The sequence below is a fragment of the Electrophorus electricus genome, chromosome 1, assembly GCF_041902795.1.
Source record: "Electrophorus electricus isolate QZ-2024a chromosome 1, ASM4190279v1, whole genome shotgun sequence".
NCBI classification, from domain to species: domain Eukaryota; kingdom Metazoa; phylum Chordata; class Actinopteri; order Gymnotiformes; family Gymnotidae; genus Electrophorus; species Electrophorus electricus.
In genome coordinates, this window is record NC_137497.1 from 31,051,262 (window position 1) to 31,077,217 (window position 25,956).

The window sequence follows — 25,956 nt, forward strand, 5'->3', positions numbered from 1 at the left end:
GTATGGCTTCATAATAATACATGCATTTCTATGACAAATAATGACAATGATAAAACCCTTATTACTGATGGACTGTGCTAAAGATGCTATTACCATAGTTGTAGGGTTTGACAGCTCATCAATGTTTTAGTGACATTTAATTCTTGGTCTTGAAAATATAAAATATATTCATAGAAGTATATCAAGCTGTGTGCTCTGCAGGCTATTTTCAATGAACTATTTGCTGCATTTTATAGTCTAAATCTTACAAACGTATTGTTTTGCAATGGCGTGGTTTTGCCCTTTCTTGATATTCTCTTTTCATTGCGTGACAACTGTATGGTATGTATGTGCATATTTTCTAAGTGTATTTTAAATTTACAATATCTTATGGTGGTTTTTTTTTTTCCTTTTTGTTTTTTTTCTTTTCCAACTGTACAAAAGTTTTAAAAAGCAAGCCACTTCATGGGCTCATCTTGTCTTAATTCAGGCCATTATGTTTGCTGAGGTCGTTTACACACACCAAGTAAACTTACACGCCCAGGGAGGACCGTTTGCACTTCTTGCCTGAAGTTGCTGCCAGACATGTTGACTTAGTGTAGTCTGTTGGGTCTGCTGATCCATTCGAATTCAGCTGCGCTGAGATACGGACAACTGTTTGCTGTTCTCCCTTTTTCATAGGTGAGATCCATTCTATGTTACAGGAATATATAGCTTTTTTTAGTGTGTGAATGAAGTACTGACAGACATTGGTGGAAGGTTGCAGATACAATAGCTACGACACTAGTAATAAAACTGCTGCTCAGTGACTTTACTGTGTATTTCTTCAAGCAGACAATGGAGGCGAAGCTTCCAGAGGAACAGATGAAGTCTGTGTTGGCTCCGTGGAGATTTTCTTTGCAGTCAGGTGGATTTGAGAAAAGGCTTGTAGCTGTGCTGGAACTTTACGACCGCTTCCCATTAGACATAGCTGTCACTGGAGGTACAGTGGAGGCCAACAATAGGCTTGTTGCCACAATCTGTGGATTGGTAGATGACCAAGAACCAGAAGAGGATGAGGAAGAGGATGACAAAGGGGAAACAGATGAAGAAAAAGAGGAGGGGGAGAAGGAGGATGATGATAATGAAGAAGATGAAGAAGAGGTAAACCATGACTCGGCAGGTAACAAAGCGGCTTGGTTCCATAGTGAAAAGAAAACATGCATAAGAGGTGCAGGATATGCAGATGGCAAATCTGAGGAAAAGGGTTCGGATTCCAGTCCCATGTACTTGCACCCTAATGCTGCGAATGTTCGCATTTGGACGGTAGAAAGTGGTTCAGCTTCTGCTCAGAACAACTACGATGTTTTGGTGGTCCTCTCAACCGCACTTCACCAGGAGGACCACTTGCGACTGACCATGGAGCAACGTGAGAAGGACAAGCCCCTGTACCTGGTTCGAGCTGAGAATGAATGGGATCTCGTGCTTGGGAAGCCTTCAGGACCCTGCAAAACCTGTGAATGGGAGCGAATGAGAGCTCGCAGCCTGGAGTTGCAGAAGCAACACAAGATGGTAGAGAATTCAGAGGACCGCTGCCTTCCAGAAGTTAACAAGCTCTTGAAGTTGGAAGAGATTGCAGAAGTTTTAAACAAAGCATATCCTGAATTGCGTAAAAAGGCTTTCAGTCAGTTTTTGGTGAATATAACAAGGGAACTTAGAGTTTCTAAAACACCCAGTAGCGACACATCGTAAGTCAGTTGGTCTGTGAATATGTAATAATGTAATTAACACCATGCATGCTTATGCTCTTCTCAGAAAATGAAAACATAATTGCAGAATCTGATGTTCTTGAATCTAATAGATAATGAATGACCTTGAAAATGTGTCTCCAGCATCTCTAACTTAATTTTTTCAATGTTCAATACATTTACTCCACAGACCCCTGGTATGTAACGCCTTAAGAATCAAAAAGACATGCCAGGAAGACCTGGATCAAATGTCTGAGGTGTTCCAGCCCAGAGATGTCACCGACCATCCATCAAAGGTGCTGTCCGTCCTTACTGCCCTAGAGCACTTCCGGCTGGATGTGGGTTTACTCGGGCAGACGGGCTGTAGCAGCTCCAGCCTGTTCAACTCCCTCCTGGGTCTGCTGAACGGGGATAATGGCATTGCTTCCACTGGGGTCACTGAGACCACCCAGGAGCCAGTGGCACAACCTTACCCAGAATGTTCCAATGTTCTTCTGTGGGATCTTCCAGGCTGGGGCAGGGTAGGGAACTTGAAGATACCCCCCGATGGCTGGAGATCACACCAAGACCCTGCATTACCTTCAAATCTGCCCATTTGTGACGTCTACATCCTGTTATCACCTCTGAGACTCAGTTTAAGATACATCCAGCTATGTCAGCATCTTTTATCCCTGGGGAAAGGCTGCTACCTGGTGCTCTCCAAGGCCGACTTGATTGAGGCGTCAGCTGGAGAGGTGAGGAGATGGACCGAGGAGGTTCTGGAGCAGCTAGGTCTTAAACAGAATGTGTTTCTGGTGTCAGCACTCCATCCAGAGACTATGGATTTCCACAAGTTGAGGGAGGTGCTGAACACTGCACTGCCAAATCATAAGAAAGCCGCTCTGGCCAGTTATGTGACAAAGCTACTGGAGCAAGATGTCTTTTGGAAGAGGGCTGACCCTTGCAAATTAATGTGACTTTATACATGTAATCGACTTAATGCAAAAGACAGACATGTACATCTTAGATATGGTTTTAAGTCCTCATGCTAATTGATTGTACTTCATTACATTTAATCTAATCCTCATTTTCATTTAATAAAACCTTCTGCATACCATGATGGGTGTGTGTGTTTGTAAAGGAGGTTTTGAGTTTGTTTAAAAGACTAAAACAAACAACTACACAAACTCTACAACTACACAAACACTCTTTTGACAAAGACATCACTGTGAAACTTGACATTAGACAAACCCAGTACTGCACATTAGTAATTATTTGACACGAACCTTTTAACTCGTCTATGACTCAGTGACTCAATTAGGATGCTTAAATTCTACACCAGGCACTGATCCTCCCACTGGCAATGTAATTATACAGTGCAAAACCTTAAGAAGAAACCATACTTCAGGCTGACAGTTTTCCAAAATAACTTAGTTAGATAATGACATGTGAAATAAGTCAGAGGTCTGGATGTGCTGTTCTGAAGTGTCCCAAAGGGACATGGCATGTTTAAAGCCAGACTGAATGCATTTTTGTTACATCATGCGAGATCTTTAAGGAAGGCAAGGCTGAGTATGAAAACTGGGTGGCCCACTTTGCTGGTGAATGATGGAAGAGCACCACCTACATCTTGTGCTTCCTTAACTATTTTGGTCATATGAGCCAATGAACAAATGCCCTAGGAATTCCCCCCAGTGGGCAATCACGCCCATTTGCACAGATAGATAATGACTGGCTCAATAGTAGCTCCCAAAGTTTTATCAAATGTTGTTTCACAGCTGCTTGAGACAGGTATAAAACACCACTGATGCTTTGGAGCCCACCACATGGATTGACTGGTTGATACAGAGTTATCACCTACAGGATGGAAATGTTCTTCCACTCATAATTCAGTCTGTATGAAAGATCTGCTGTAGGAGCTCATTAGAACAAAAAAAACAGTAAGAATATTATACTTAGGTGGAGACTTGCCCTACATACCTGCAACCCTATTCAAACACACCTGATCCAGCTAATCAAATTCTTCAGGAGCATCTGTGAGCCAACACACCAGAGGCTAATATTTAATTTTGATAATACCTAGGAATATAATCTACAGAACATACAAACATTTTTCATCCCCTCTGCTGTAAGTTTTACCAGAGTCACAAGAGCTTCTCTCAACAGACTCAAATCTTTTGCCACTCAGTATTGACAGCCATTTGCTACCTCAAAGCCAGTGCCATACATCTCTATAACAACCACATTCAAACAGTCTTGAGCCTTTTCCCACATTTCATAGACCCCTAAATGCTTCAGATGCACTAACTCCAACTTAGCCACACAGGGAAATGCCAGTTACCTCTCCCAGCTCGAGAAACAGGATTCCCACACATTTCATAGACCCCTGCACACACAGCTGTTCTTGGGCACTAAAACGCGGGTGTCACTCTAAATACAGGCATCACTGTAAACGCGGGCACCATTCTAAACGCAGGCATCTCTCTGGCTTCCGCTTGGTCCACCAGCTTGCCCTTCTGGAGTGTTTCTCTCCAAGAAATTTGAACACTGAACCTCCCTTGGCACCTTAAAAACTACAACTAACACCACTCTCCCTGGTTCGTTTGGAGATTGTCATTCACTAGCGACGTAATGGGTGACCCTGTGTTTCTGAGATAAGAAGAGGTTTCTTATTTATTTGCAATTCATCTTCTAGATGTACTAGTACCCGCCTGATATCAGTGACCAGTGGAGTCTCACCTGCCATGTTCATATTGTCATTTATTGATTTAGTATCTTGAGACATTTGGAAAAATTGAACCACACCTGTCTTGAGACAAAAACTGATTAATAAAGTAATCAGCTTTACTTGAGGAAAAATGGTTTATTCATTTAAAATATCAGCTGACTGCTGGAATACATCAAATATTACATATTTGTACTGTTAAATTGTGGAAAGCCCCACAAAATGATAGTAATATTTACATGATCAATAAATATATAGACCACAAACATTTAAAATATTTGTGAAAATACATTTGTCACAATACAAAGTAATTAAAATCTTCATCGTACACATATATTTAAATACATTCTTTTACTTTTGTGTTCAGGTGGTTTGCTATATGTCATCAGCAGATGAATCCATTTTCTGTGACATATGCAGTTGTGCATATAGTTTGTTCCACCACCTTTGATCAAAGTCTATAATGGAAAGGCCAGATAAACTCTCCCCATCCTGGTTCTCCTCACGCATTCTCTCTGGGTTCAGATCTTCTGACATCACCTGCATACACAACACCAGAGCAGACATTTACATATGTAGTTTAAAGCTTTACAGAAATTTACAGCACTATATAACTAACACGAAGCTTAAAGCTAGTAGTTTCAAATTAGACCAGAGAAGGTATCAGTTATTACTACCAATGCTTTTTCATGATCAACAAGCACTAGGGTCAGACCAAGGTAAAAATGGTCTTGGTAATACTGATATGTCAGAAGGCTTCAAAATCTTTTATTGTTCTTATTGTACAATCTCAGACCTTCCCAATGAATGTTTTGTGGGTGAATTGATGAAATACTGCACTCACACAATGCAACAAGTGTATATGATTTTGATCAAAATAATAAAGCTTCTACCATTACACATACAGGGTTCGACCAATACATTTTAATAGGCTACATTGCACTACACATTGTAACCACAGTATGTAGCATTATTTTCATCTGTATCATGTGGTCCTAACCAACACTATAATGCCTTACCTCAGAGACAGTTTTGATCGTTCTCTCTCCCAGCTGCAACCTCTGCAGAGAGTCCTCAGCATCCTCCAAGGCTCTTTTGCTCCTCTCCAGCACGAATGAAAACTGCTGAATCTTCAGTATTCCAATCAGGAGCCTGGATGGAGTGGGCCAAGAGTGGACGTCAATTCTGCAATACTGCATCCATCCATTCACGTCCGCACCAAAAAAGTGTGTGGTCCTCTAACGTTTGAACACTGGCAACCTAAACATACAGACCTTGCTCTAATGAAACACATGCAGGCCTGCAACCGGGCCACGTCCCGTTGCTCCTGCGTCAAGGCCTGGGGTTCCAGAGGCTTCCGCGGACACTCTGAGAGGGTGGGGTACTCCAGGAGACACTGGTAGCTTCTAGCCAGCTTCAGCCAGTGCCATGGGTTGAAGGGGTGAAGAGAGCACAGCTCCTGCAAGCAGGTGGTGCTGCTCCTGAGATCCCCACAGCCCTCATGGATGCTCAGCTCCAGCTGAAGGATGCAGGTCAGGTGAGAGGTGTTGGTTGCCTCTTTCCTCTGCCAATTCAAAAGGCCAGAAGTAGAAGATCTGTATCAAGAAGGCATTAAAAAGCAGCACAGGTTGCGTGTGGCTTAAAAACAACAACAACAAAACAAGCCAGAATTAGCTATTTTTTAACCAGCTTGTCACAGGTCTCCAGGGCATCTTCTGTCCGCCCGAGGTGACTGTAGCATCGTGCTATACCCTCCAAGACGTCTCTTTTGACAGAAAGATTGCTACTGGGCACCAACGACAGACAAGCCGTGTAGTCATCCAGCGCACTCTGGAAACAGAAAGAAACAAATATAAACTGACACATACGTGACATACTATGACAAAACTGAGTATAGGATTATTTTTTTTAAGTCACGCGTAGCTAATTAATTCAGTTATTAGTTACCTGATATCGCATTTCTCTATATTTAAGATCTGCCCTAAACTTCATGGTTTTCTGTTGCTCCACAGCATCTTCATATGTCTCACTGTAACAAAACCACTAATTCCAAAGCAGACAAGTGAAGGAAACGGATGAAAAATAACCGACAGCAATTCTGTTATAACACAACTTATCTTCAAAGGCATTACACCAAAAGAAGAAAAAAAAGAAACGCAGTCTCCTTATTTATCTAGCCAACCAACTTAGCTGGCTAGCGTTAGCTAAGAGGCTTGAACCTAGTATCCCACTAGCGTAGCGTAGCCAGCCAGTCAGACTGCATAAGGTTAGCTAAAAAATAAAGGAAATCTGTGACAAATGGAGCTAAAGTTTCCTACCCTTGGCTCGCAGGACTTTGCCTTATATGAAAAAGGAACTGTTGATGAAGCTCTATTTCGCGATTTCTCAAATACAGATTCATCAAATGTGCTGCCAAATATTTCCATTCTATAACAGACGAATGCCGACACCAGTGACACCAGTTCACGTGGCTTGCAAACAGTAGTTTGGTATAGCGCCCCTAACGTTTTGGTTCCCACATTAGCTTTTTTAAAAAAAGGGAAAAAAGAAAGACTAAAACTGATCACAGTTTAAAATGAGCGAGTAATGTTTGACGTTTGGGAACTACCTTGAATGTTGTTTTAAACAAGCACTTCGATGAGGTTAGCTAACCTCTAATAATAAATGATTTCCCCATTATTCCAGCGAAAGGTGGCAGCAGTTCGCCCTTTCATCTCAAAACCCGCACACGTCAGCTGAGAGAGCGACACATGTTTTCGCGTCTCATAAACACATGTTAAGGTCGTGGTGTGGTTTTCTCGGTATTGTATATTTCTCGCCGTGCAAAGATTTGCAACCCATAGACATATGAATAAAATAAAGAGGTATGAAGGTGAAAGTGCTTTGTAGGAATCCGGACGATTATGTTCGCGAGACAACACGGGATATACAACGTGGTGAGCTGGTTAAGTGTTTATGCTAGCTAGCTAGCTAACTAGCTAATGGGTAAAATAGGTAAAATATTAATACGTAAACTAGCTAATACGTAATATGGGTCAAATATTAACACGTAAAATGGCATAGTTTGCGTGTGCATGGAGCTAGCAATCGAGGATAGCTTTGGCTAGCTAGTCGGATGTGTCTGGTACCAAACGCCTTGCCCCCAGCGTATTCCGAGAACTACGTGTTACTATACTTGTCAAGGTTCCAGCCAATGTTACTAAGATGTTATCTGTCATTTTATTTGTTCAATGTAGAGCTTGTCATCTAAAGAGGTTTTTTTTCCCCTCTCTTCTTAAGTTCCCAGAAATTATGACCGCACTCTCCATCCATTCGAGGTACCAAGAGAGTACACCAGAGCCCTGAATGCCACCAAGATGGAGCGCCTATTCGCGAAACCCTTCGTGGCCTCCCTGGGCGGCCACAGAGACGGCGTTAGCTGCCTGGCTAAGCATGCCAAGAGTCTGTCCACTGTGTTATCTGGAGCTTGTGACGGAGAGGTAGGACACTGGTTCTCCTCAAACGTGTAACCCCGTACCCCCCCAGCCCTTTGGTGTCTCTCAATGATTTTGTCCACTGTAGGTGAAGGTGTGGAACCTCAGCAGGCGGGAGTGCCTGCGTACTATCCCGGCCCACGAGGGCTTCGTGAGGGCTATATGCTCGCGATTCTGCGGGACTTCGTTTTTTACGGTACCGTCTTTGTCTTCAGATGTTCGTAGTATCTAAATGGGAAATGTGGTGTGCAGTGCTTACATGTGAGGAAATGACCCGTAGACTGATTTGGATGTAGGAGATAAAGTGATGTTGCAGTTGTGAATGGTGAGAGAACTCTGTTCATTACATTTTGAAGGTAGGAGATGATAAGACCGTCAAGCAATGGAGAATGGAGGCCCCTGGATATAGGGTGCGGGAAGAGCCCCTGAACACCATTCTTGGGAAGGTATTGTATCATAAGAATGATTGATTTAAAATGACACTTGTTTGATAAGTTGTCAGACAGGTAAAGTAACTGACAGATACAACAGTTGTATAGTAATTAAAATTAGAGGTTTTTTATGTGTTTCATTAGTCTTTTCTTGATGAAATCAGTCAAGGGAGGTAGTAGTCTGTGTCATAGGTTTAATTGTTTCAGTGAAGTAAAGTGGATTGTTGCAGCCTGCATCCTAAACAATGTTACATTCAACCTGCATCCAAAACAATGTTGCATTCAACCTGCATCTTTAACAATTTCAAAAGAATGTCACATTACAGTTACAATATGCAGATTCGTATATCCCCATGACGTTGCATTCTTTAGAATGTAACTGGGAGTCACATCACACAAGTTAGTGTCAGTAGTCCACTTCCTCCGTCCGTATGTGGCAGAAGGGACCGAGCTGCGTTAACGTGCTTGCACTAGCTCTGCTGCTGTGACCCGTTCCCCCACAGGCCGTGTACACGGGCATTGACCACCACCAGAGCGAGGGCACGTTCGCCACGTGCGGCCAGACGGTGGATATCTGGGACGAGCAGAGAACCAGCCCCATCCGCTCCTTCAGCTGGGGCGTGGACAGCTTCAGCTGCGTGCGCTACAACCCTGTAGAGGTGAGGCCGCTCTCGGCACACCTGCACGATTTAACATTTTATTAAAAGTGTTTTATTTAAAATGTCCCTTTGTCTCTATTGTGTACGAGGAAAAATGTCCCTGTAGGATATTGTATTGTAGATCTAATGTAGAGATTCAGAACAGTGCGATGGGTTTCTTGAATATTTATATTCAGGCTCTGCTGACTATAAGTTACCTAAGCTTCAAATGTGATGTGAGGAACTAAACACAACCACTTGTTTCATGTTTCCGCAGACTGAACTCCTGGCCAGCTGTGCCTCGGACAGGAGTATCGTGCTGTATGACATGAGAGAGTCCACCCCTCTTAAAAAGGTATTAGCGTGGTGGTTGCCCACCCTTAAGATGCAGGACCTTGGCGGCTATTGCCATGCTCACAGCAGACAATGATGCTGAGCTCTTATTTCAGGTCATAATGAAACTCAGAAGCAACACACTTTGCTGGAACCCAATGGAGGCTTACAATTTCACATGCTCCAATGAAGACTACAAGTAAGGCATTTACTACTGTGTGTATAGTACATTTATTTAGTGTTTTGCCCAAAATACCAACATTCTTCTAATGAGTAGAAGGTGCAGTGCAACCATTAATTGCTACTTTACAATCTTGCATGAAGTGTTCCTTTAGTGAATAGCACGCTTCTCTAGTACTTTATGATAATAACCAGTTTAATAGTCTCTGGGACTTTTACTTTTGACTGTTCCTTCAGAGAGATTTGCCGAGTCACTGGTAATTTGATAGTGATTTATTTTTTTCTCTTTGGTAGCCTGTACACATATGATATGAGATATCTGGAGACACCAGTGACGGTGCACATGGACCACGTCTCTGCCGTGTTGGATGTGGACTACTCACCTACGGGGAAGGAATTTGTGTCTGCCAGCTTCGACAGGACCATACGCATCTTCCCCAAGGACAAAGGTCACAGCAGGTGAGCTAGAAGACACGCGTCACGTGACCCTGACTATTAAACGTGACCTCACCACACTCATTCCAGCCTGACGGCTTTTGCTCCTGTGATGGGCGATGCGATGGATGTTGCAGTATGAAATTCGGTACTTGTAATATTCTGAGTGCAGTGATGTTGCAGTGTAGCTTGGACAGTGCCTTCTTGGACTCGATTCTGCACCGAGTCATACCCATTCTGCTTTTCATTTGGGCAGTGCATGATTGCTTTGACTTCCTTTTTAAACAGTAATTTAGGTACTTTAGCTTTAGCACAGTCGCGGTTGAACATCATGAATGTCTACACGAGCATTCTCGGAAGCACAGGTCATGCGCCGCCTCCTCAAGTGTTTCTGATCTGGCTCCTCCAATCCTGTCCTGTCCCTCCACAGGGAGGTGTACCACACCAAGCGCATGCAGCACGTCATCTGTGTGAGGTGGTCGGCGGACAACAAGTACGTTCTAAGCGGCTCGGACGAAATGAACATCCGTGTGTGGAAGGCCAACGCCTCGGAGAAGCTGGGAGTGGTAAGAGCCTCCAGCCCCTCGAGGCAGCTGACCCCACTAAGCCGGGCTGTTCTCTGTGGAATATGCCGAGGTTTGTAGAGCGGCGAGTTTTGAGCCGGTGTATATGATGTAGAGAAATGTGCCGTGCTGCTGGAAGCGTGACAACAGTGCCCAGAGCAGTAAGGCTTTAGGCTGAAACTCAGTTCCTCAAATCAGCATTTCCTTTTGACCTAGCGAACACCAAACGGCCTGTTTGCGCTGTGACGGTGACGATAATAAAACAGACAGAAACCGCCGGGTGTAAGTCGATGGCGAGGGCTTAAGCGAGCGTAAGCCGATCCTCTCCGTCCCTGATGTTCTTCGGTTCTGAGACGAGCCCGAGAGCTTCGGCTCTGCTGGGGCTTGGTGCCAGTTCCCAGCCTGTAGATGTAGAGAGAACCTGCCAGGATCAACAGTAGCAGCCACTGCCAAGAGCTTAGTGATGCTCAGGAAGAAGCAGAATCACTTTCAATAAGTAGCCTCATGGCACAGACAACCCTCATGTTCCCGCCAGGAAAAGGCCCGTCTGCATGCTTCTCTCATCAAAGTGTTGTAATGTGATTTTATGACTAATGTAATAGAATCAACACACGTGCGCGGGCACACAAACAGAACAGCACCAGAAAATAAAACAAAACCCTTCTTCCTTGAAAAAGCATTATTGTCATAAGCAGACATTTTGCGCAACTGAGATACTGAAACATCTATAATGTGTGCAAGTAAACAAGTAACTACATAAACAGTCTCATCACCCAGCAGTCTAGAAGCACATCAGTGGTCTTGACTTAAGATGGATAAAATATTTAAATTTACTGGAACCCATTGCCACATGTTCCCAACATCCTCCTAAGCAGTTCATCTCCTTATAAAGAACTAGACAAAGGTGGAAACTTGGGGGACCATAGACATGTTGCAAATTTGGTCAGGAACAGCCATTCACCAGAGACAGAGGACTGTGTTTGGCCCAGGGGCCTCACGGGCGGCCCTGGGTTGCAGCATATCTGGCACGGCTGGCAGCGGTGAGCCTTCGGCGCCTCACTGGCCTGCTTGCGCACTATGTAAGATTTACTCTGATGCCTTGCACTTAAAGTGAGGCCCGACAGGCCGAGCACCGATCAGCACTTTTGAGCATCCGGTTGTTCAGAGCGGTCCAGTCGAGGAAAATAATGAAGCATCAAACAGTCAAGTTGTAGAGTAGGAGAGTTTTTAATTAAATCCAGCGGAGATGCTCATTGAAGGCGAAGGCCTCTGGAGAGTTCTCTGGCCGAGGGCCCGAAATCCTCCCGGGAAGTCTTGTCTACTAACTTGAGTCATTTGTGATGTGGCACAGAGTTGAAGAAGAAGGAAAAAAAAACCCAAAACCTTTTCTTTTCAACAAGCTCTTATGCACGGTTTACATAATGTCAGCAACTGAGATTTGTCCTTTTGGAGACGGGTAGTGTGACAAAGGAAAAGCCTAAAAAGTCAACATTTTATCTCACATTTATCATTTTATCGGACGCATGTTTTAGAGAGACTCATGGTCTACTGAGACTGGCTTTAAGTCCAGTATGTTTCATATTACAACTTTGGAATAAGGAAATAACACACAACCTGGTAATGCTCGTGTGAAAAGCTTGCGTATTTTGTTTTTAACCCAAGCCAACTAGTTGTGTGTGTTCTGTTGTGCTCGTGCTGAGTCTCATGCATTCAGTGCTTTTATTACTGCTCCCTTTTGTTCAAAGGGGATTGTTTTAAAAGCAACATCTCTCTCCTTCAACATCGAATTTACTGTAGCAGGCTTACCGGGTTACATGTTTCTAAGGCTAATATTTCTGGTCCACTTACTAAACAGGCTTGTGGTGCTCATCTTCGTCATCGCGTTACCGTTGTAAAGCACGTCGTAAATAAGCTTTAACGGGTCCCACCAGTGCGCCTGCACCAGCGTCAGCAACTATTAGCCTTAAAACAGATTAAATTTGGGTGGGGAAAAAAAAAAAATCATTGCTTTTAATTAGAATGAAAGCCTTTGGTGGAGACTGTGTTAGATCAGCTCCACCAGTGGGATGGGAGTTTTAGAACGCAGCGAGAGAGGGGAGAGAACCCAGACGCGAAGCCCACTGTCTTCTGCCCCTGTGCATTTGTCAAAATAAAACTGCACATGGAGGGATAAGCTGTTTTTGATTTATTGGTGATTTATCTATCTATTTATTTATTTATTTATTTATACTGTTTTAAGCAAAAGCAGTTACCATGCAGCGTTTTCCATAACAAGTTTCTGCGATCGGAAGGAATCTCAGCCTTCAGATCTTGCTAGTAAAGAACATTTTCAAAAGCCTTTTGGATATGCCAGGCTGTGCCAAGAGACAAAAGGGTTAGGCTGTACTTTCCTGTTTTTCACCAGTGTTGGGCACCTTTTCTATTCACCCCTCCTCTGCCTTTGACCACACCCCCACCTCCTCCACCCTCAGCTCACCTCCAGGGAGAAGGCAGCCGTGCAGTACAACCAGAAGCTGAAGGCAAAGTTCAAGAACCACCCGAAGGTGCGGCGCATCGCCCACCACCGCCACCTCCCCCGGGACATCTTCAAGCAGAAGCGAGAGTTGCGGGACATGAAGGAGGCGCGTCGCAGGAAGTAAGCGACCCGCTCAACTCCGCCCCCATTTAGCTGACTCAGGAGTGCTTTTTGTCCCACTCCACAATTCACCAAAGCTTTCCTGAGCCAGCTATGACAAAAGTGTCTGCGCAGTTGTTACATGAGTGGTAGCGATGGGCCAAGTCCGGGCAGTGCCCCTTAGCCCACTGTATTGGCAGACAGAGAGAAGCCTGTTGCAAAAATGGATGCTGTCCGAGAAGCTGATGTATTTACATCTGTTTTTGCTCAGTATTCCTGAAATTAATTTGACCTCTTACTTTATATTAAACTTATATTTCTAATGCAGTTTTAAATAACACCTATTAATTAAGTACAGCTTAAATCCACAAGAGTAGTAGAGCTGAGAATGTGGCTGTGACGCTGTTCCCAATGCCATGTGGGAGGACCACTCGCTAGGCGATATGATTGAAAATACACATCACGATAATTCGATGTAGAACGAACTAAATGATAATTCAGGATAATTGCAATATTTCACCAGCTTCATGCTCTCTGTCCCACTGACTGCAAACACGTTGCTGAAGAATGTAATCTGCTGACTTCAGAGTTTGTGGAGTATGTTTTTCATGTAATATATCCAGTTAACATCAGTAATATGGAGTGAAATCCTGCCCAACCTTTCCCCTGTTCCTCATCGTTTACTTTATTACGTTGGTCGTGTATAACCATGACTCAGCGTTTGCGCTCTCTCTCATATCTTCATGGACGGTAGGGTTAACTTGTTTATTTTGGTTTAAATGTTTATGTATAGTGTTTTATCATTTTGATCAGTAAGCTTCTGCATGTTTGGTTTGTTGAACTCCTGTTTTATGAAGGAAATGAGTGGGTGTTTGAGTCATGCATCATTCTCATTGTCTCTCTTTGTCTCGCTGCTTTTTTCAGAGAACAAAACGTGCACAAACACAGCAAGCCGGGCTCTGTTCCCATAGTGACCGAGAAGGAGAAGCACGTGGTGACCGTGGTAGAATAACGCGGACGAGCTTCAGTTGTGCACAAAAACATGCGAAAAAACTTTTCTCCCTGCCATTGCCATTCCGAGACGTCCTGTTGACCAAAGTCGGCATTGCAGTTTTCCATACTTTATAGTGGACTAACTGAACATGAGCTACAGCAGTCATAGCTGTGTAGGATTTTGGTTTTGGTTTTGTTAAAGAACCTGATGGTAAAAGAATGCAACTCCTGATTCTTCACTCTGAATTATTTTGCTTCTGTGACCGTATTGAGCAAATGTTTCTGGGGTACTTTTTAAGCAGTTTTCTGCAACAGCAACAACCTGACCTGCCCACCAACCTTGGAGAAATAAAACATGGTCTTTATGTAATCATCCCCACATTTCTGTATTTATTGAATCTGTGTTATTTTGATCATTTTTGTGCTGGCTTTCCTTTTTGTTATCCACACAGACTCCGGTCGCTGAGAGAAGCCTGCTTGGCTCTCTCCTGATAATTGCCTTGGTGCTCTGCCAGGTGATGCCATGATATCCCTTTAATCAGGGCCCTGCTTTGCCTCCATGCTCCATCTTCCCTTCATAATCCCATCCTTCAAATCTTGTCAGCAGTCTGCGGTCACTCATGTCCTTTGCTTTTTAAGGCTAGTCGTTAACAGATTGGCAAGCCTAAAGGAATTCATAGCAATGTAGAATTTGTTTCTGTCAGTGTATTTTATCCCAGTATGCATAGCAGTGTAACAACTTGTATCTTCTGATCTGCTACCTTACATAAGGTAATTCTTAAAAATAAAATGGTTCCATTGTTTTTTACTCTTTATCCATCATGTACAGTTATGTGAGAAGGTGATATTTAGCAGATGCTGTATATCTTCTGGATGGTCTTCAAATGGTCTGTAAAGGGCTCTTCATAATTCTGACGGAGGCGCCCGTTATGTTTAGCCTCTGATGGCCCAGTGTGATGTAAACTCGTTTTGTTCCTCGTCCTTGGGTTTCAGAAGGAAGGCGGCTAATGGAGATGTGCAAACCGAACAACGTCAAATAACCTAGATTGCAATTCAGCTGTTAGATTTTGGACTGATCAGCTCGGGTAATTGTTTCCGGTGGGGGAGGACGACAAAAAAACAAAAACCGTGGCCAGTTGTCAAGTTGATCTGGTCTTGCGGGTAACATGAACTGAGTTCACAAGTACACACGGGTTAGAAGTGATTTCGGGAGCTTTAAGAGACATTCTCATTCCCCCCCCCCCTTTTTTTTGGGGGGGGGGTTTGTTGGTGAATACAGCTGTCGGTGTATTACGAATGGTTATCGGTTTCCATTTCTCGCGCACGCGTGGCCGCGGTGATATTTTTAGGACAGGTCGCCGGTCCCGGTCGAATAGTGTTCTCCAGTCCGTGTTTTCAAACGGCTCTCTTCCTCGCTGTCAATGAACGAGGGTCGCTGCCCCTCGTTCGCCCCCACACTATAGGTGCCGTGCTCTCTGCGTATTGCCGGCGCCCCGCCTCCGCGACCAGTGAGACCCCCCCCCCGCCCCTCCGCTTTGCATCCGGTTTTTTTTTTTTTGTGTGTGTGTGTGTGTGTGTGTGTGTGTGTGTGTGTGTGTGTATTTAAGAAATCTTGAAGAACTAGCAACCTGGAGAAGGAAGGATACGGAGGAAGCAGGAGGGACACCAAACCGAACACGAGGGAACTTCTCTTATTTTAAAATGCGAAGAATCTTTTCATGAAAGATCTAACATGATTGCAAAATAAAAGGCAAGGGCTAATTTTGCACATCTGTATTTCTGGTCGATGGACAGAGAAGGTGAGACAGATCTGGATTAGGCTCTACTCTACTCGAGGATTATATTCTCTTGATAACATGCTGTGTCCGGTTTATTCTCAGGTGTGGAACCAGGGAGATCTAGACATGATTATATGAACTGGATGACCCCAAAAGCCCTTTAGTTGTCTTAACTGAATTAGTTATCATCCACTGCTACTAGTTAGTGAAGGTCCTCGACGATGAAGTGCCCGTGGCATGTCCTCTTCACATTGTGTTCGCGCTCATTGCGAGGTTATTTTAATAGTTGTAGTAAATACAGATGGGGCTGCATAAGCTAACTGTAACCGGCTAATGCCCTCGTGTTTTGTGTCAAAGACGACGGTGTAAAATAGTTGATTAGTAGGATAATCTTAAGTGACTGCGAACACGCTAAAATGTCCCTGAAAAAAAAGTACATTTAAATAGGATGTTCTGATTAAGCGTCCGCTTTCGCTGATTGTTGATCTTTTTAGCAATTGTGCCTAACGATGTCCGCACCACTCGGCCCCCGAGGCGAGTCGGTCGCTCCTCCTGCGGCCGCTGTTCTACCGGAGATGCCGGACTTGAGTCACCTTACCGAGGAGGAGAGAAAGATCATCCTCGATGTTATGGACAGACAACGGAAAGAAGATGAGAAGGAACAGTCGATGCTAAAGTAAGCGCAATCGCCGTGGATCACCCACTAGCGCGAGTTTAAAGAGCGGCCACTGAACTATTTGCTGGAGCTTAGCAGGTCGTGGGAATCAACCGTTGGTGTCTCACTACTGCCGTGAAATACTTTATAAGGCAAGGCGTGATTTATGTGCATTCGTTGTAGAGCATTGGATGAGTGTGGATTCATGTTGAGAATATAAGAGAAACTTCGAGTAGTTTTTCGTGCTCGCTTTACGGCGTTGCCGTGCTTTGATGACTTTTGTCATCTGTCTGACCGTTGGTTTGAAGCCCCTTACCGTGTGAAGCGGGCCTACGTTTCACCGCTGGCTGTGTAGCTGTTTGGTTAGCAAGGGACGCCATTTTCGCATTTTACATTTCATTGGACCACAAAAATAGTCATCTACGTCAGTATCGCCTTTTTTACCTTTATATCTGTTGATAATATTTTGAGCTGATGACTCGGCGCCGCGAGAAAGGATCTTGCTAGTGGTCTGGGCAGAAGCAGCTGTTTCTCTAGAGAACGTTTTCAGCACCACGGCGCTGTCCAGTACTGAGGCGCGAAGGCCAGCAATTTGGATATTTAGGGTTATGCATATAAATTCCGTTTGTTTTGAATAATCATTTAAACTTTTAAAAAATATTTTGTACAGCGCCATTGATATAAAGATGAGCTGTTTTTTTTGTTGTTGTTGTTTGTTTGCTTGATTGCTTGTTTATGTTATTTCCTGAATAAGCCCACATTTTTATTAAAATGTTATGGATTTTAATATAATACTTGTATAATATTAATGTGTCACAATGTGTAGTTGAATTGCTTTGTTCCCTACAATTAACTCCTACAGTCATGAATTCAATGCATGATGAAATATAAGCTTTGCATTTATTTTGTAACGGTGCTGTACGTTTGAGCTGAGCAAATTGAGCCCAATCTAAGGTGCTATATGCATGCTGTTATAAATGCTGTAGGCATTCTGCCAACAGATCTTTGCCAACAGACCATTGCTTTTACCATAGGAGAGCTCCCATAGATTAGGACCCTTGATTTCAGACCTCAGGCCATCTGTGAGTGACTGGAGTGCTGCCTTTTTCATGCGTATTTGCCTGTCTAATGCTGTACTGTCAGAAAGGAAAGAAATAGTATGCATATTATATTGCAGTAGGGTTGGTTGTTCATTTGCAGTTGTTTTTGGGGGTTTTTTTTTCAAGAAATCCTGGGATCACAGTGTGTGTTTGCAAATGTATTGTAAAGTCTTGACTTAGATGGTCACAGTTTGAAAGGAGCAAAAAACACTGCTTAGTTTGAATTCTGCATAGCCCTTTGGAGGAGTGGGTGGTGTGCCTGCAATCAGCAAGCCCTTCCATACCAGGATTTGTTGAGTCTTTGGAATGATTGTGACAGCTTGCCATTCGCCAAAGCCGTCATGGAGTCTGCATAGTCAATGTTTCCCGCCTTGAGTTAAACATTAATGCTGCCATGTGGAAACAGAACAGAGGTGGTACAATACTTATGGCTAAAGTGACTCATCCACTAGGCCAGCTCAGCACTGGTGTGTGAATCCCCTAGCACACACTCACACACTCATTGTTCAGTGTTACTCATAGACGAATAAGAGGGAGAGAATGCTCTTTAATATGATGACACCGGCACTGATGTCAGTGATGAGGCTCGTCGTCGGTTATCACCATTACAGGCACTGTCCGAGGCCTTTGATCTGTGAACACAGCGCATGCGGACGACTGGTGTAGAGTTACACAACAACAGAGGGCCGGGCCCCCGCTTGGCTCATGCGTAGACCTCATGCCTTCCCTTCATCACGGGCCTGTTGCTGATGATGAGGATGAAGATGAGATGAAGATGATCCCGTTGCTGTGATCTTGATCTTTTCTTTCTTCTTCAGAGGAACTCCTCTGGTACGCTCTTGTAGTCTACTGAAGATGCAATCCCTTCAGCCCTGAGAGCCTAACCATCTTGAAATATTCGAAACAGAACAAATATGAATATTGCACCCCTTTTTATATGAGCTGAAGATGTATGTAGTTTCCATGATAAAACCGAGTTGACCTCTGTATGCCATAACCCCTTTGGCATGACTGTAACCATGTTTCTTGTGGAATGCAAGTGCCAGTATGTGCGTACACACACAGAATCCGGGTCTGTAATGCAGGCCGAGGAATCCTGGAAGAGTCACAGAGTTGGTGGGGAGAGCAGCAACTTGCTGTCATCCCATCAGGAAAGTGACAGGGAAAACCGATTCAAGTCCTGGTGATGTGGGGAATGAGAGCAGGACGATGATGATGATGGTGGGAACCAGAGGAAAGGGAGACAATAAGACTGATCGTTTGTTTGGGATCAGTAAAACAAGCAAGACCACTGATATGATGGTGGGGACGATGAAGACGAAAATTAGGACATATAAGAGTGAGGGCGAGAGGCTTGTGGTAGCACAGGTTAGACTCAAAGCAAAAACAGAGAGTTTTGACACATGCCTCTTGATGTGTGTGTCAGATTTCACACCACTTTGTATAGTTAACGCGCAGCCTTCTCAATCTTTCCTCTCGGTCCAGTGCATGATGACTCTTCGAGTGTGGTCTGGCCCTGAGGTTCGATTAGACGAGAAGCAGAGGTTGTGACCATTGCATCTTCAGTGCCTCTGCCCACCCTCTGAGCTGTTGTGTTGCGGAGCTTGTGGTTAAAGTGACCAAACCCTATTAGTGTGTGGAGCAACGCATGGGGCGGATGACTGCACAGAACCCGAAATGCGCCATGTATAGCTTGTGCGTAAATACAGCTCGATGCATGTCAGTGCTCGGGCCAGAGCTGGACGACATGGCTGCTTCACAGCGCAAAACTGCTGCGTGTTTGTGAACTGCTTGTCCAGTTATTTGCACAGTCAGATGAAGTCCCACGAATGGAAACGGACATTTCTGGTGACTAGGCTGCCACCTGAGCTGCTGGGATGTCAGTGTTAGGGCATCTATGGTTAGGGCATCTGGAGATTCCTGGTGCACAGGCCGTACTATTACCTAAGAGCCTTTCAGCATAGTCGTAGAGACCCAAAAATACTGAGCAGCTTGTAGACATGTCAAAATACTGGAATAAGTGCTGTAGGGTTGCCTTAACCATTCCTTTGTGCTGAGACGTTTTTAATGTGTATTTTTAATCATATTCTCATATTTCCTACATTTTGTTGTTTGCTTGATGATTTAGTTGACGCTCAGTCAAATAGTTGTACTCCAGTTGTCTGTCATTGACTTTAAGGGATGCTGAAGGTGTTTCCCTTCATTAGCTTTCCTGGGGCATTTTCATAAGTTGCAAATCAGGCATGCCACCTGTCCATTCTTAACACCAGTTTGCTAGCTTGTACTCAGTAGGGAAAGGTCCTAGTAATGTGAGCTTTGTCCTCACGGTGCCTGATCCCGGATTCTGGACCTGGGTCTCTGGCAGGTGCAGGAGTTCGTTTGCATTCCACGTCCGTTTCAGGAAGCAGATCGAAAGAGCATGTGTGGAAAACGTGCTTCCTGAAAGATATGTGAAATGCAAATGAACGTCTGTGCATGCCAAATACCCATGCTGAGCTATTTTATTTATTTATGTTTTTATGTATTTTAGGTATTTAATTAACATATTATTAACATACTATTGTGTTAGTCAAGCTGTAATTACTAAATACTCTAGCTGTAACTATTAAATCCTCTGACTGTATATGCTAAATGCTAGAGCAGTAGCCACTAAATGCTCTAGCTACTAAATTCTCTAGTTCTAACTGCTCAGTGCTCTAGCTGTAGCTATTAAATGCTTTCGTTGTAACCCCTGACTGCTCTACCTGAAGCTACTAAAAGCTCTAGCTGTAGCTATTAAATGCTTTGTCTATAACAACGAGGCTAAGCAGCTGCCAGAGAGAGAATGGTGCTTTCTGCCACATGGCCCATGCTGCTGGTGTGGGACTGTGCCCCCGGGCATCATTTGGTGACGGCTGCTTGAGCAGGAGGTCACCTAGGAATGGCCAGAAGGCCTGCGAAAGGTCATCTGCCGTGTGCTGCTGTGTGCCGGAGCGACACCATTGTTACCATTAACAGGGAAGAGGGGAGAGGAGCCGGAGAGAAGGGAGCGAGGTCAGGGGCGCAGGCAGGGTCGGTTCCTTTTGAGCCTTCCGCACGCAGGACCCGAGGGGCCTCGGACAACTCGGCCCCCGGCGAAGCCTGTGTCTCTCGGCACAGTGAGAGCGACAGAGCTGACAGGCGGTCCCATGGTGCAGAGAGCAAAATACTCGCCGTTTCAGCGGAAGGAGCAGGAAATGTTGCATTAAGATGCTCCCTGGCACAGTGACAGACGGAGAGAATCTGGCATCGCCAGATAAGATTTACAACTTGCTGAATACCCTCAGCTGTGGTGATGTCTGAAGCCAAAAATAGCTGTAAAGCCTGTCTTCCTACCTTTTCGGGTAAAGCAGGCACTGTGAGGGTTATTTACAAACTACTCAAAGCTGCATGTTTCTGGGGAATCACGAAAGTTGAATGTGTTTTCCTGTAAAGAAAAACCATATGACTTTCAAGGCATGAGCCTTGTTATTTCAGCTGATGTGCTCAGGAGCGACATAAACACATGCGCAAACACAAATACACACACACATACACACCTTCACTGTAGCAGGCAATAGCCATTAACTGTGATGTAACTCGACAGAAGTCACCTGCAGTGCACTGGCAGCCTGTATCTCATTCTTCTTCCCTAACATCTTCATGCGTTCGACTGATGTCCAATCACATCTCAGCCCTGCACAATCCAGCCCAACAGAGCTCTCCCAGGGCGAGGTGCATTAGCTTAATGTTTTGTTTTAAGTATACATGCTACTGGGCTACTAATATAATGCACTTCCCCACGGGCTTTGGCAGCTCTTTAAACCGTAAACAAAAGCGCCAGCTGACGGTGCGTTGTGTTTCGCCAGCACAGCCGTGCACAGGGCATGTACATTTTTAATAAGAGCTGGCGTTTGCGTGGCCGGATGCCCGCAGGTCACTACTCTCGTAGGGTGAACGAATACACAGCACGCAACAGCTTTACGGGAACTGGCCCGGCTTGGATAGAGCGCCATTTCCTCCGAAATGGCCTTTCCCTCGTGATTTCAGCTCACGCTGTCGTGCGCCATGCCGTCGCCCTGCACTTTCGGAGGGCCCGCTGTTGTTCCTTCTCCTGGGCCGAACTCTCGCGCTCTCCTTCCTCTTAACTCTACCCGTGGCTCTGGTTGTTCTGGGCCCTGGATGTTTCTGCACTCCACTGACCGAGCAATAGTATCGCAAAGGAGGCTGACAGCTAGCCAGGAGGGCTATTTTTATGGTGAACCAGCAGATTATCGGGGCCTGGGCCCGAGTTTTGCCTAAGCCAGCCGGTCTGGAAGCCCCATCTGTGTAGTCTCTGAGGCTGTGTCTCCATTTGAGCGGGGCATGGTACGGCCCCCTGTGGCTCAGAGTTCTCACTTTGGCAGTGCTAACACCGCAAGGTACCCACAGCAACGCCGCACATTTCTACAGCGCCACTGTTTTCGTCTGTGCCTCCCAGGGAGGCATGCCGGCGTGTGTTAGGCAGTAGGCTTTCACAGCTGACAAGCGCCACCTAAATTGATTGGGACCACCAAAACAGCAGAGACAGGCAAGTGTATTTATGTAGCACATTTTCTGTACACACAAGGCACTTTACAAACAAGAGTATAAACTAAGAAAATGCAATGTAAATAATGAAACACGCAAAAAACGAATTAACCGAGAAAAAAGGACAAATTAAAGTTACAAGCTAAAATAGAGCACTGCAGGAATAACTGACACACACAACCAAAACACAGTTATGGGGTGTGGTCTGCATGATACTACAGGAGGTGTTGTCCTCCAGTCAACTGTTTGACCATCATGTATGGTTTCAGTGCTCTGTGCTCAGATTGCCTGTGGTTGGATTGTTTGTTCAGCTTCAGTACAGCTGGGAGTAGGGGAGGGGGAGGGGCCATGTCAGCTTGATTGACGGCAGTGACGTGGATTAGAATGTCCGCTGATTGGTGCACGGTATACATAGTTTGCTCCTTATTACAGCCTGTGACACTGAGACCTGAACACCTGCATGTGAGGGACAGCCAGAACTGTGTGTGTGTGTGTGTGTGTGTGTGTGTGTGTGTGTGTGTGTGTGTGTGTGTGTGTGTGTGTGTGTGTGTGTGTGTGTGTGTGTGTGTGTGTGAGAGAGAGACAGAGAGTCTCTGTGGCTGTGTGTGTTGTGTTATGACATTTAAGACACAAATGTCCCATGTAGGGAATCCAAAGAAATTAAAGGGATATTTTCAATTTATGCAGCTGTTTACAATTTCTACACATTAAATATGTTTAAATATTTATATCGATACATATATATAAGGCAGTATATATGTAATGCTTGTTTCACCTGCTGACAGGGTACAAAAACATATGTATGTGTGTACATCTGTCCATGCCAGCATGGCTGCGTGGTGCAGAGGTCAGTGACAGCCCTGATGATTGTGACCTGGGTTCACATGTTATATTCAGTGTTCTTCCTTGTCTGATGAGTTTAAGTACAGCATCCCAAGACTGCTGTGTATGCAAACACGTTTCTGCATGGTTCAGGCAGATCTCACCCCATTTGAGCAAATATGCCAGGTTGGAAACCTGATGGTAACCTCACTCTTTCTTGGGTTAGGGGAGATTGTTGGGGACTGGGTTAAAAAGACAAATGTTTCCACTAATTTCCTTATAGAGGAAGATGAGGAGAGAGGTGTTCATGTTGTCCCCAGAAGACAATGAACAGGGCTGTGTTGTCTTAAACGAAGGGACAATTTTGGGTTTCTTTCCCTTTTATTCTGTGTGTGTGTGTGTCTGTAGGTGTGTGCTTGTGTGTTGGGTTGGGGGGATAATCTCTGCTGCTTTGTGGTCGGTGATGTTTTAGTCGAGCACCTAGACTGGTTCTAACTTGTTTAGGGCTATAGCTGCTTCTGCCTGGGTTCTGCAATCACACACACACACCTGCCCACATGATATTTACATTCATAAAACGGCTCATTTCCTTTAGTGTTGCTGCCACCTGTCTCACACACACACACACACACACACACACACACACACACACACACACACACACACACACACACACACACACACACACACACACACACGTAGGCACGGACACAAAGACATGTGCGTATGATATTACGTGTATGTTGCATATGCAAACCTGGGCCCTGCCTCCATCCAGGGAGTGTGTGGGACACTGGTGCCTGGTTTAGAGCTCTCGTGACCAGCCAGGACTGGCACACTTGAAACTGTAATTGCAGAGTAATTATGTCCTACACTGGCATGCTACGATTCAGCGTTACGTAACAGGACGCCCCCCCCCAACCCCCAGTCCTGCTGGCTGAGAGAGAGAGAGAGAGTGAGAGAGAGAGAGAGAGAGAGAGAGAGAGAGAGAGAGAGAGAGAGATGATCCAGTGTAACAGAGACACACAACACAGGGTGGAATCTCTTGTTACCAACTGAAAGGGAATTGCACCAATCTCACTAAAAGGGTGTGCTAACCTCTCTCTGTCATTTTTTTTTTTCATTATGTAGCACTTGAATTCAAGGAATTGGCATCGCTCGCCGCCTGTGGAAGCGCACTATTGAATACGACTGGCATGCAGTTATTGCAGGTTTCACTGGATTTTCACTGGATGGAAGGGTGGACATTTGAATGTAAGCAGGGCTCATGGTTTTTAAAGACACATCTCCTGGCTTTTAGGAGGCCTACCGCCTGGCTTTGACCACACTACCCATAGCTTTGTTATAGTTTAATCACTAGCACAGTCACTCTTGGGCCCTGTAGAATAAGTGATATCAGGATGTGGAGGCCCTGTAGAGATTTCTGATCAAGATGATTACAGGCAGATTCGGTTAAAGAAATATTCCAGTGCTAAACCTAAAATACTCCCCAGGGAGGACACAAAAACCCTCTCCTTCCACTTTTCCACACCCTGTCATGTTTATACATATATAAACAAAGTGCTTTTGAAAGTCCTTTTTTCTCTGGGAACCTTGTGTACTACACTGCAATTTTTACCAACACTCTTTCTCTCTTATGTTTATAAAATATTAAAAAATATTAAAAAATAAAGTCTCACCCTTCCAGTGGGTGGTCGTTTATCTTTTTTCCTCACACTCGGGCTTCTACCAGAGGCCTGGGAGTTTGAGGGTGTGGTGCGGTATTTTAGCTGTTCCTAGAATTGCACGCTTCTAGACTGATTGATGTTTCCATTCCTGGGATGTATTAAAGCCACTCCACCAGCTTAGTGGTCACAGCCCCACATGCCCCTATCACCACTGAGACAACCTTGGTCTCAACCTTCTACATTCTCTCTATGTCTTCGTTCAGTCTCTGGGATTTTTTTTTATCTTCACGTTCCCTCCGCCGGACGTTTGCATCACTTGGGACTGCCACGTTTGTCACCACGGCTGCTTCTGGATCTTCACCGTGTCTGGTTGGTTCGCCACAGCACGCTTGTCTGTCTGAATCCGCAGGTCCCACGGGATCTTAGCTTTGATGTTCTCTGCCACTCTCTGTGGTTCCTCAAGAGCTTGTTGGCTAGCTCCAGTTACCTGTAATCCTCCGCGGATGGTTGTTTGACTCCTTAGCGTGCAACCGCAAATGTGTAACCTTTTCATCTCATATACAAACCAAGCTTTGCTTGTCCTCACAATTTAGGACCATGCATTCAATAATATTAAACTTTGAAAAAAAAAAATTTAAAGTGCTGGTATATACAGTTATGTGCAAAATAATAGCAGTCTAACATCACTAATGTATTTAATTACTGATTTTGGCAGAAATGATGATACAACATGGGAATAAATTCATGACTAGGTGTAGCCGAGTAATGGGCGACCAATAGAATCAACAGTCATGACATGCATGCTGCTAATTGGGTGTAATTGAATAATTTAATAAGAGGGGCGTGTTCAAATTAATAGCAGTGAGGAGTTCAATTAGTGAGGTCATTCATTCTATGAAGAAACAGGTGCCATTTATGGCCCTTATTTAAAGAAAACCTGCTAGTTTTAGCCCTTGCTCAGTGCGTAAAATGGGTCATTCCAGACATTGTACTGAAGGAGAAAGAACTTTGATCAAGAAGTTGATTGGAGAGGGAAAAACATAAAAAGAAGTGCAGAAAATTGGCTGCTCAGCTTAAATGATCTCAAATGCTTTAAAATGGCAAGCAAAACCCAAAACACATGGTAGGAAAAGAAATACTACCATCCACATAGATCATAGAATAACAAGAATGGCAAAGAAGCATCCAGTGATCAGCTCCAGGGAAATCAAAGAAGATCTTCAGTTACCTGTGAGTACTGCAACAATCAGAAGATGCCTACGTGAAGCCAAACTATTTGTAAGAAACCCTTGTAAAGT

The 25,956-nt window shown here is 44.5% G+C and overlaps 4 protein-coding genes across 22 annotated transcripts in view; 3 read left to right on the top strand and 1 right to left on the bottom strand.

Moving 5' to 3' along the window:
* Positions 1-592: 592 nt before the first annotated feature.
* On the top strand, positions 593-2,783 carry zmp:0000000951 (uncharacterized). The gene is made up of 3 exons (XM_035526460.2): positions 593-660; positions 814-1,706; positions 1,897-2,783. Exons 2-3 carry the CDS (start codon positions 817-819, stop codon positions 2,660-2,662), a joined length of 1,656 nt encoding a protein of 551 aa, XP_035382353.2. The 5' UTR covers positions 593-660; positions 814-816; the 3' UTR covers positions 2,663-2,783.
* A 1,745-nt stretch (positions 2,784-4,528) lies between these two features.
* c1h8orf76 (chromosome 1 C8orf76 homolog) lies at positions 4,529-6,877 on the bottom strand. The gene is made up of 6 exons (XM_027009503.3): positions 6,729-6,877; positions 6,358-6,453; positions 6,097-6,240; positions 5,685-5,974; positions 5,430-5,562; positions 4,529-4,950 (listed from the first exon to the last, which is right to left on the bottom strand). The coding sequence occupies exons 1-6, from the start codon at positions 6,834-6,836 to the stop codon at positions 4,786-4,788; spliced, it is 936 nt and encodes a 311-aa protein (XP_026865304.2). The 5' UTR covers positions 6,837-6,877; the 3' UTR covers positions 4,529-4,785.
* Positions 6,878-7,135: 258 nt separating this feature from the next.
* On the top strand, positions 7,136-14,878 carry dcaf13 (ddb1 and cul4 associated factor 13). Of its 2 annotated transcripts, none has more exons than XM_027009501.3 (11): positions 7,136-7,346; positions 7,690-7,889; positions 7,972-8,079; positions 8,240-8,329; positions 8,818-8,973; positions 9,230-9,307; positions 9,402-9,484; positions 9,760-9,924; positions 10,331-10,536; positions 12,935-13,098; positions 14,002-14,878. In XM_027009501.3, exons 1-11 carry the CDS (start codon positions 7,277-7,279, stop codon positions 14,203-14,205), a joined length of 1,524 nt encoding a protein of 507 aa, XP_026865302.2. In that variant the 5' UTR covers positions 7,136-7,276; the 3' UTR covers positions 14,206-14,878. The 2 variants fall into 2 exon arrangements, with proteins under 2 accessions (XP_026865302.2, XP_026865303.2); XM_027009502.3 differs by having other exon boundaries at positions 10,331-10,466.
* Positions 14,879-15,734: 856 nt separating this feature from the next.
* The window catches only part of rims2a (regulating synaptic membrane exocytosis 2a), a 123,185-nt gene continuing 112,963 nt past the window's right edge, over positions 15,735-25,956 (top strand). For 7 of the 18 annotated variants that reach the window (XM_081714929.1, XM_081714904.1, XM_081714946.1 and 4 more), the window contains exons 1-2: positions 15,736-15,869; positions 16,343-16,524. In XM_081714929.1, the coding sequence (XP_081571055.1) occupies positions 16,358-16,524 (167 nt within the window). In that variant the 5' untranslated portion in view covers positions 15,736-15,869; positions 16,343-16,357. Of the gene's footprint in view, positions 15,870-16,185; positions 16,525-25,956 lie in introns of those variants that run through there. The other 11 variants (XM_081714938.1, XM_081714957.1, XM_081714962.1 and 8 more) reach the window with 5 other exon arrangements.

Excerpts from the sequence above, each read along its gene's own strand:
- zmp:0000000951 (XM_035526460.2), top strand. The coding sequence starts at position 817 with ATGGAGGCGAAGCTTCCAGAGGAACAGATGAAGTCTGTGTTGGCTCCG. Across the intron at positions 1,707-1,896 it reads ACACCCAGTAGCGACACATC|ACCCCTGGTATGTAACGCCT; the intron begins GTAAGTCAGTTG and ends TTTACTCCACAG.
- c1h8orf76 (XM_027009503.3), bottom strand. The coding sequence starts at position 6,836 with ATGGAAATATTTGGCAGCACATTTGATGAATCTGTATTTGAGAAATCG. Across the intron at positions 6,454-6,728 it reads CAAAGTCCTGCGAGCCAAGG|TGGTTTTGTTACAGTGAGAC; the intron begins GTAGGAAACTTT and ends CTTTGGAATTAG. Across the intron at positions 5,975-6,096 it reads TGGAGACCTGTGACAAGCTG|AGGAAAGAGGCAACCAACAC; the intron begins GTTAAAAAATAG and ends TTGAATTGGCAG.
- dcaf13 (XM_027009501.3), top strand. The coding sequence starts at position 7,277 with ATGAAGGTGAAAGTGCTTTGTAGGAATCCGGACGATTATGTTCGCGAG. Across the intron at positions 7,890-7,971 it reads CTGGAGCTTGTGACGGAGAG|GTGAAGGTGTGGAACCTCAG; the intron begins GTAGGACACTGG and ends TGTCCACTGTAG. Across the intron at positions 9,485-9,759 it reads TGCTCCAATGAAGACTACAA|CCTGTACACATATGATATGA; the intron begins GTAAGGCATTTA and ends TCTCTTTGGTAG.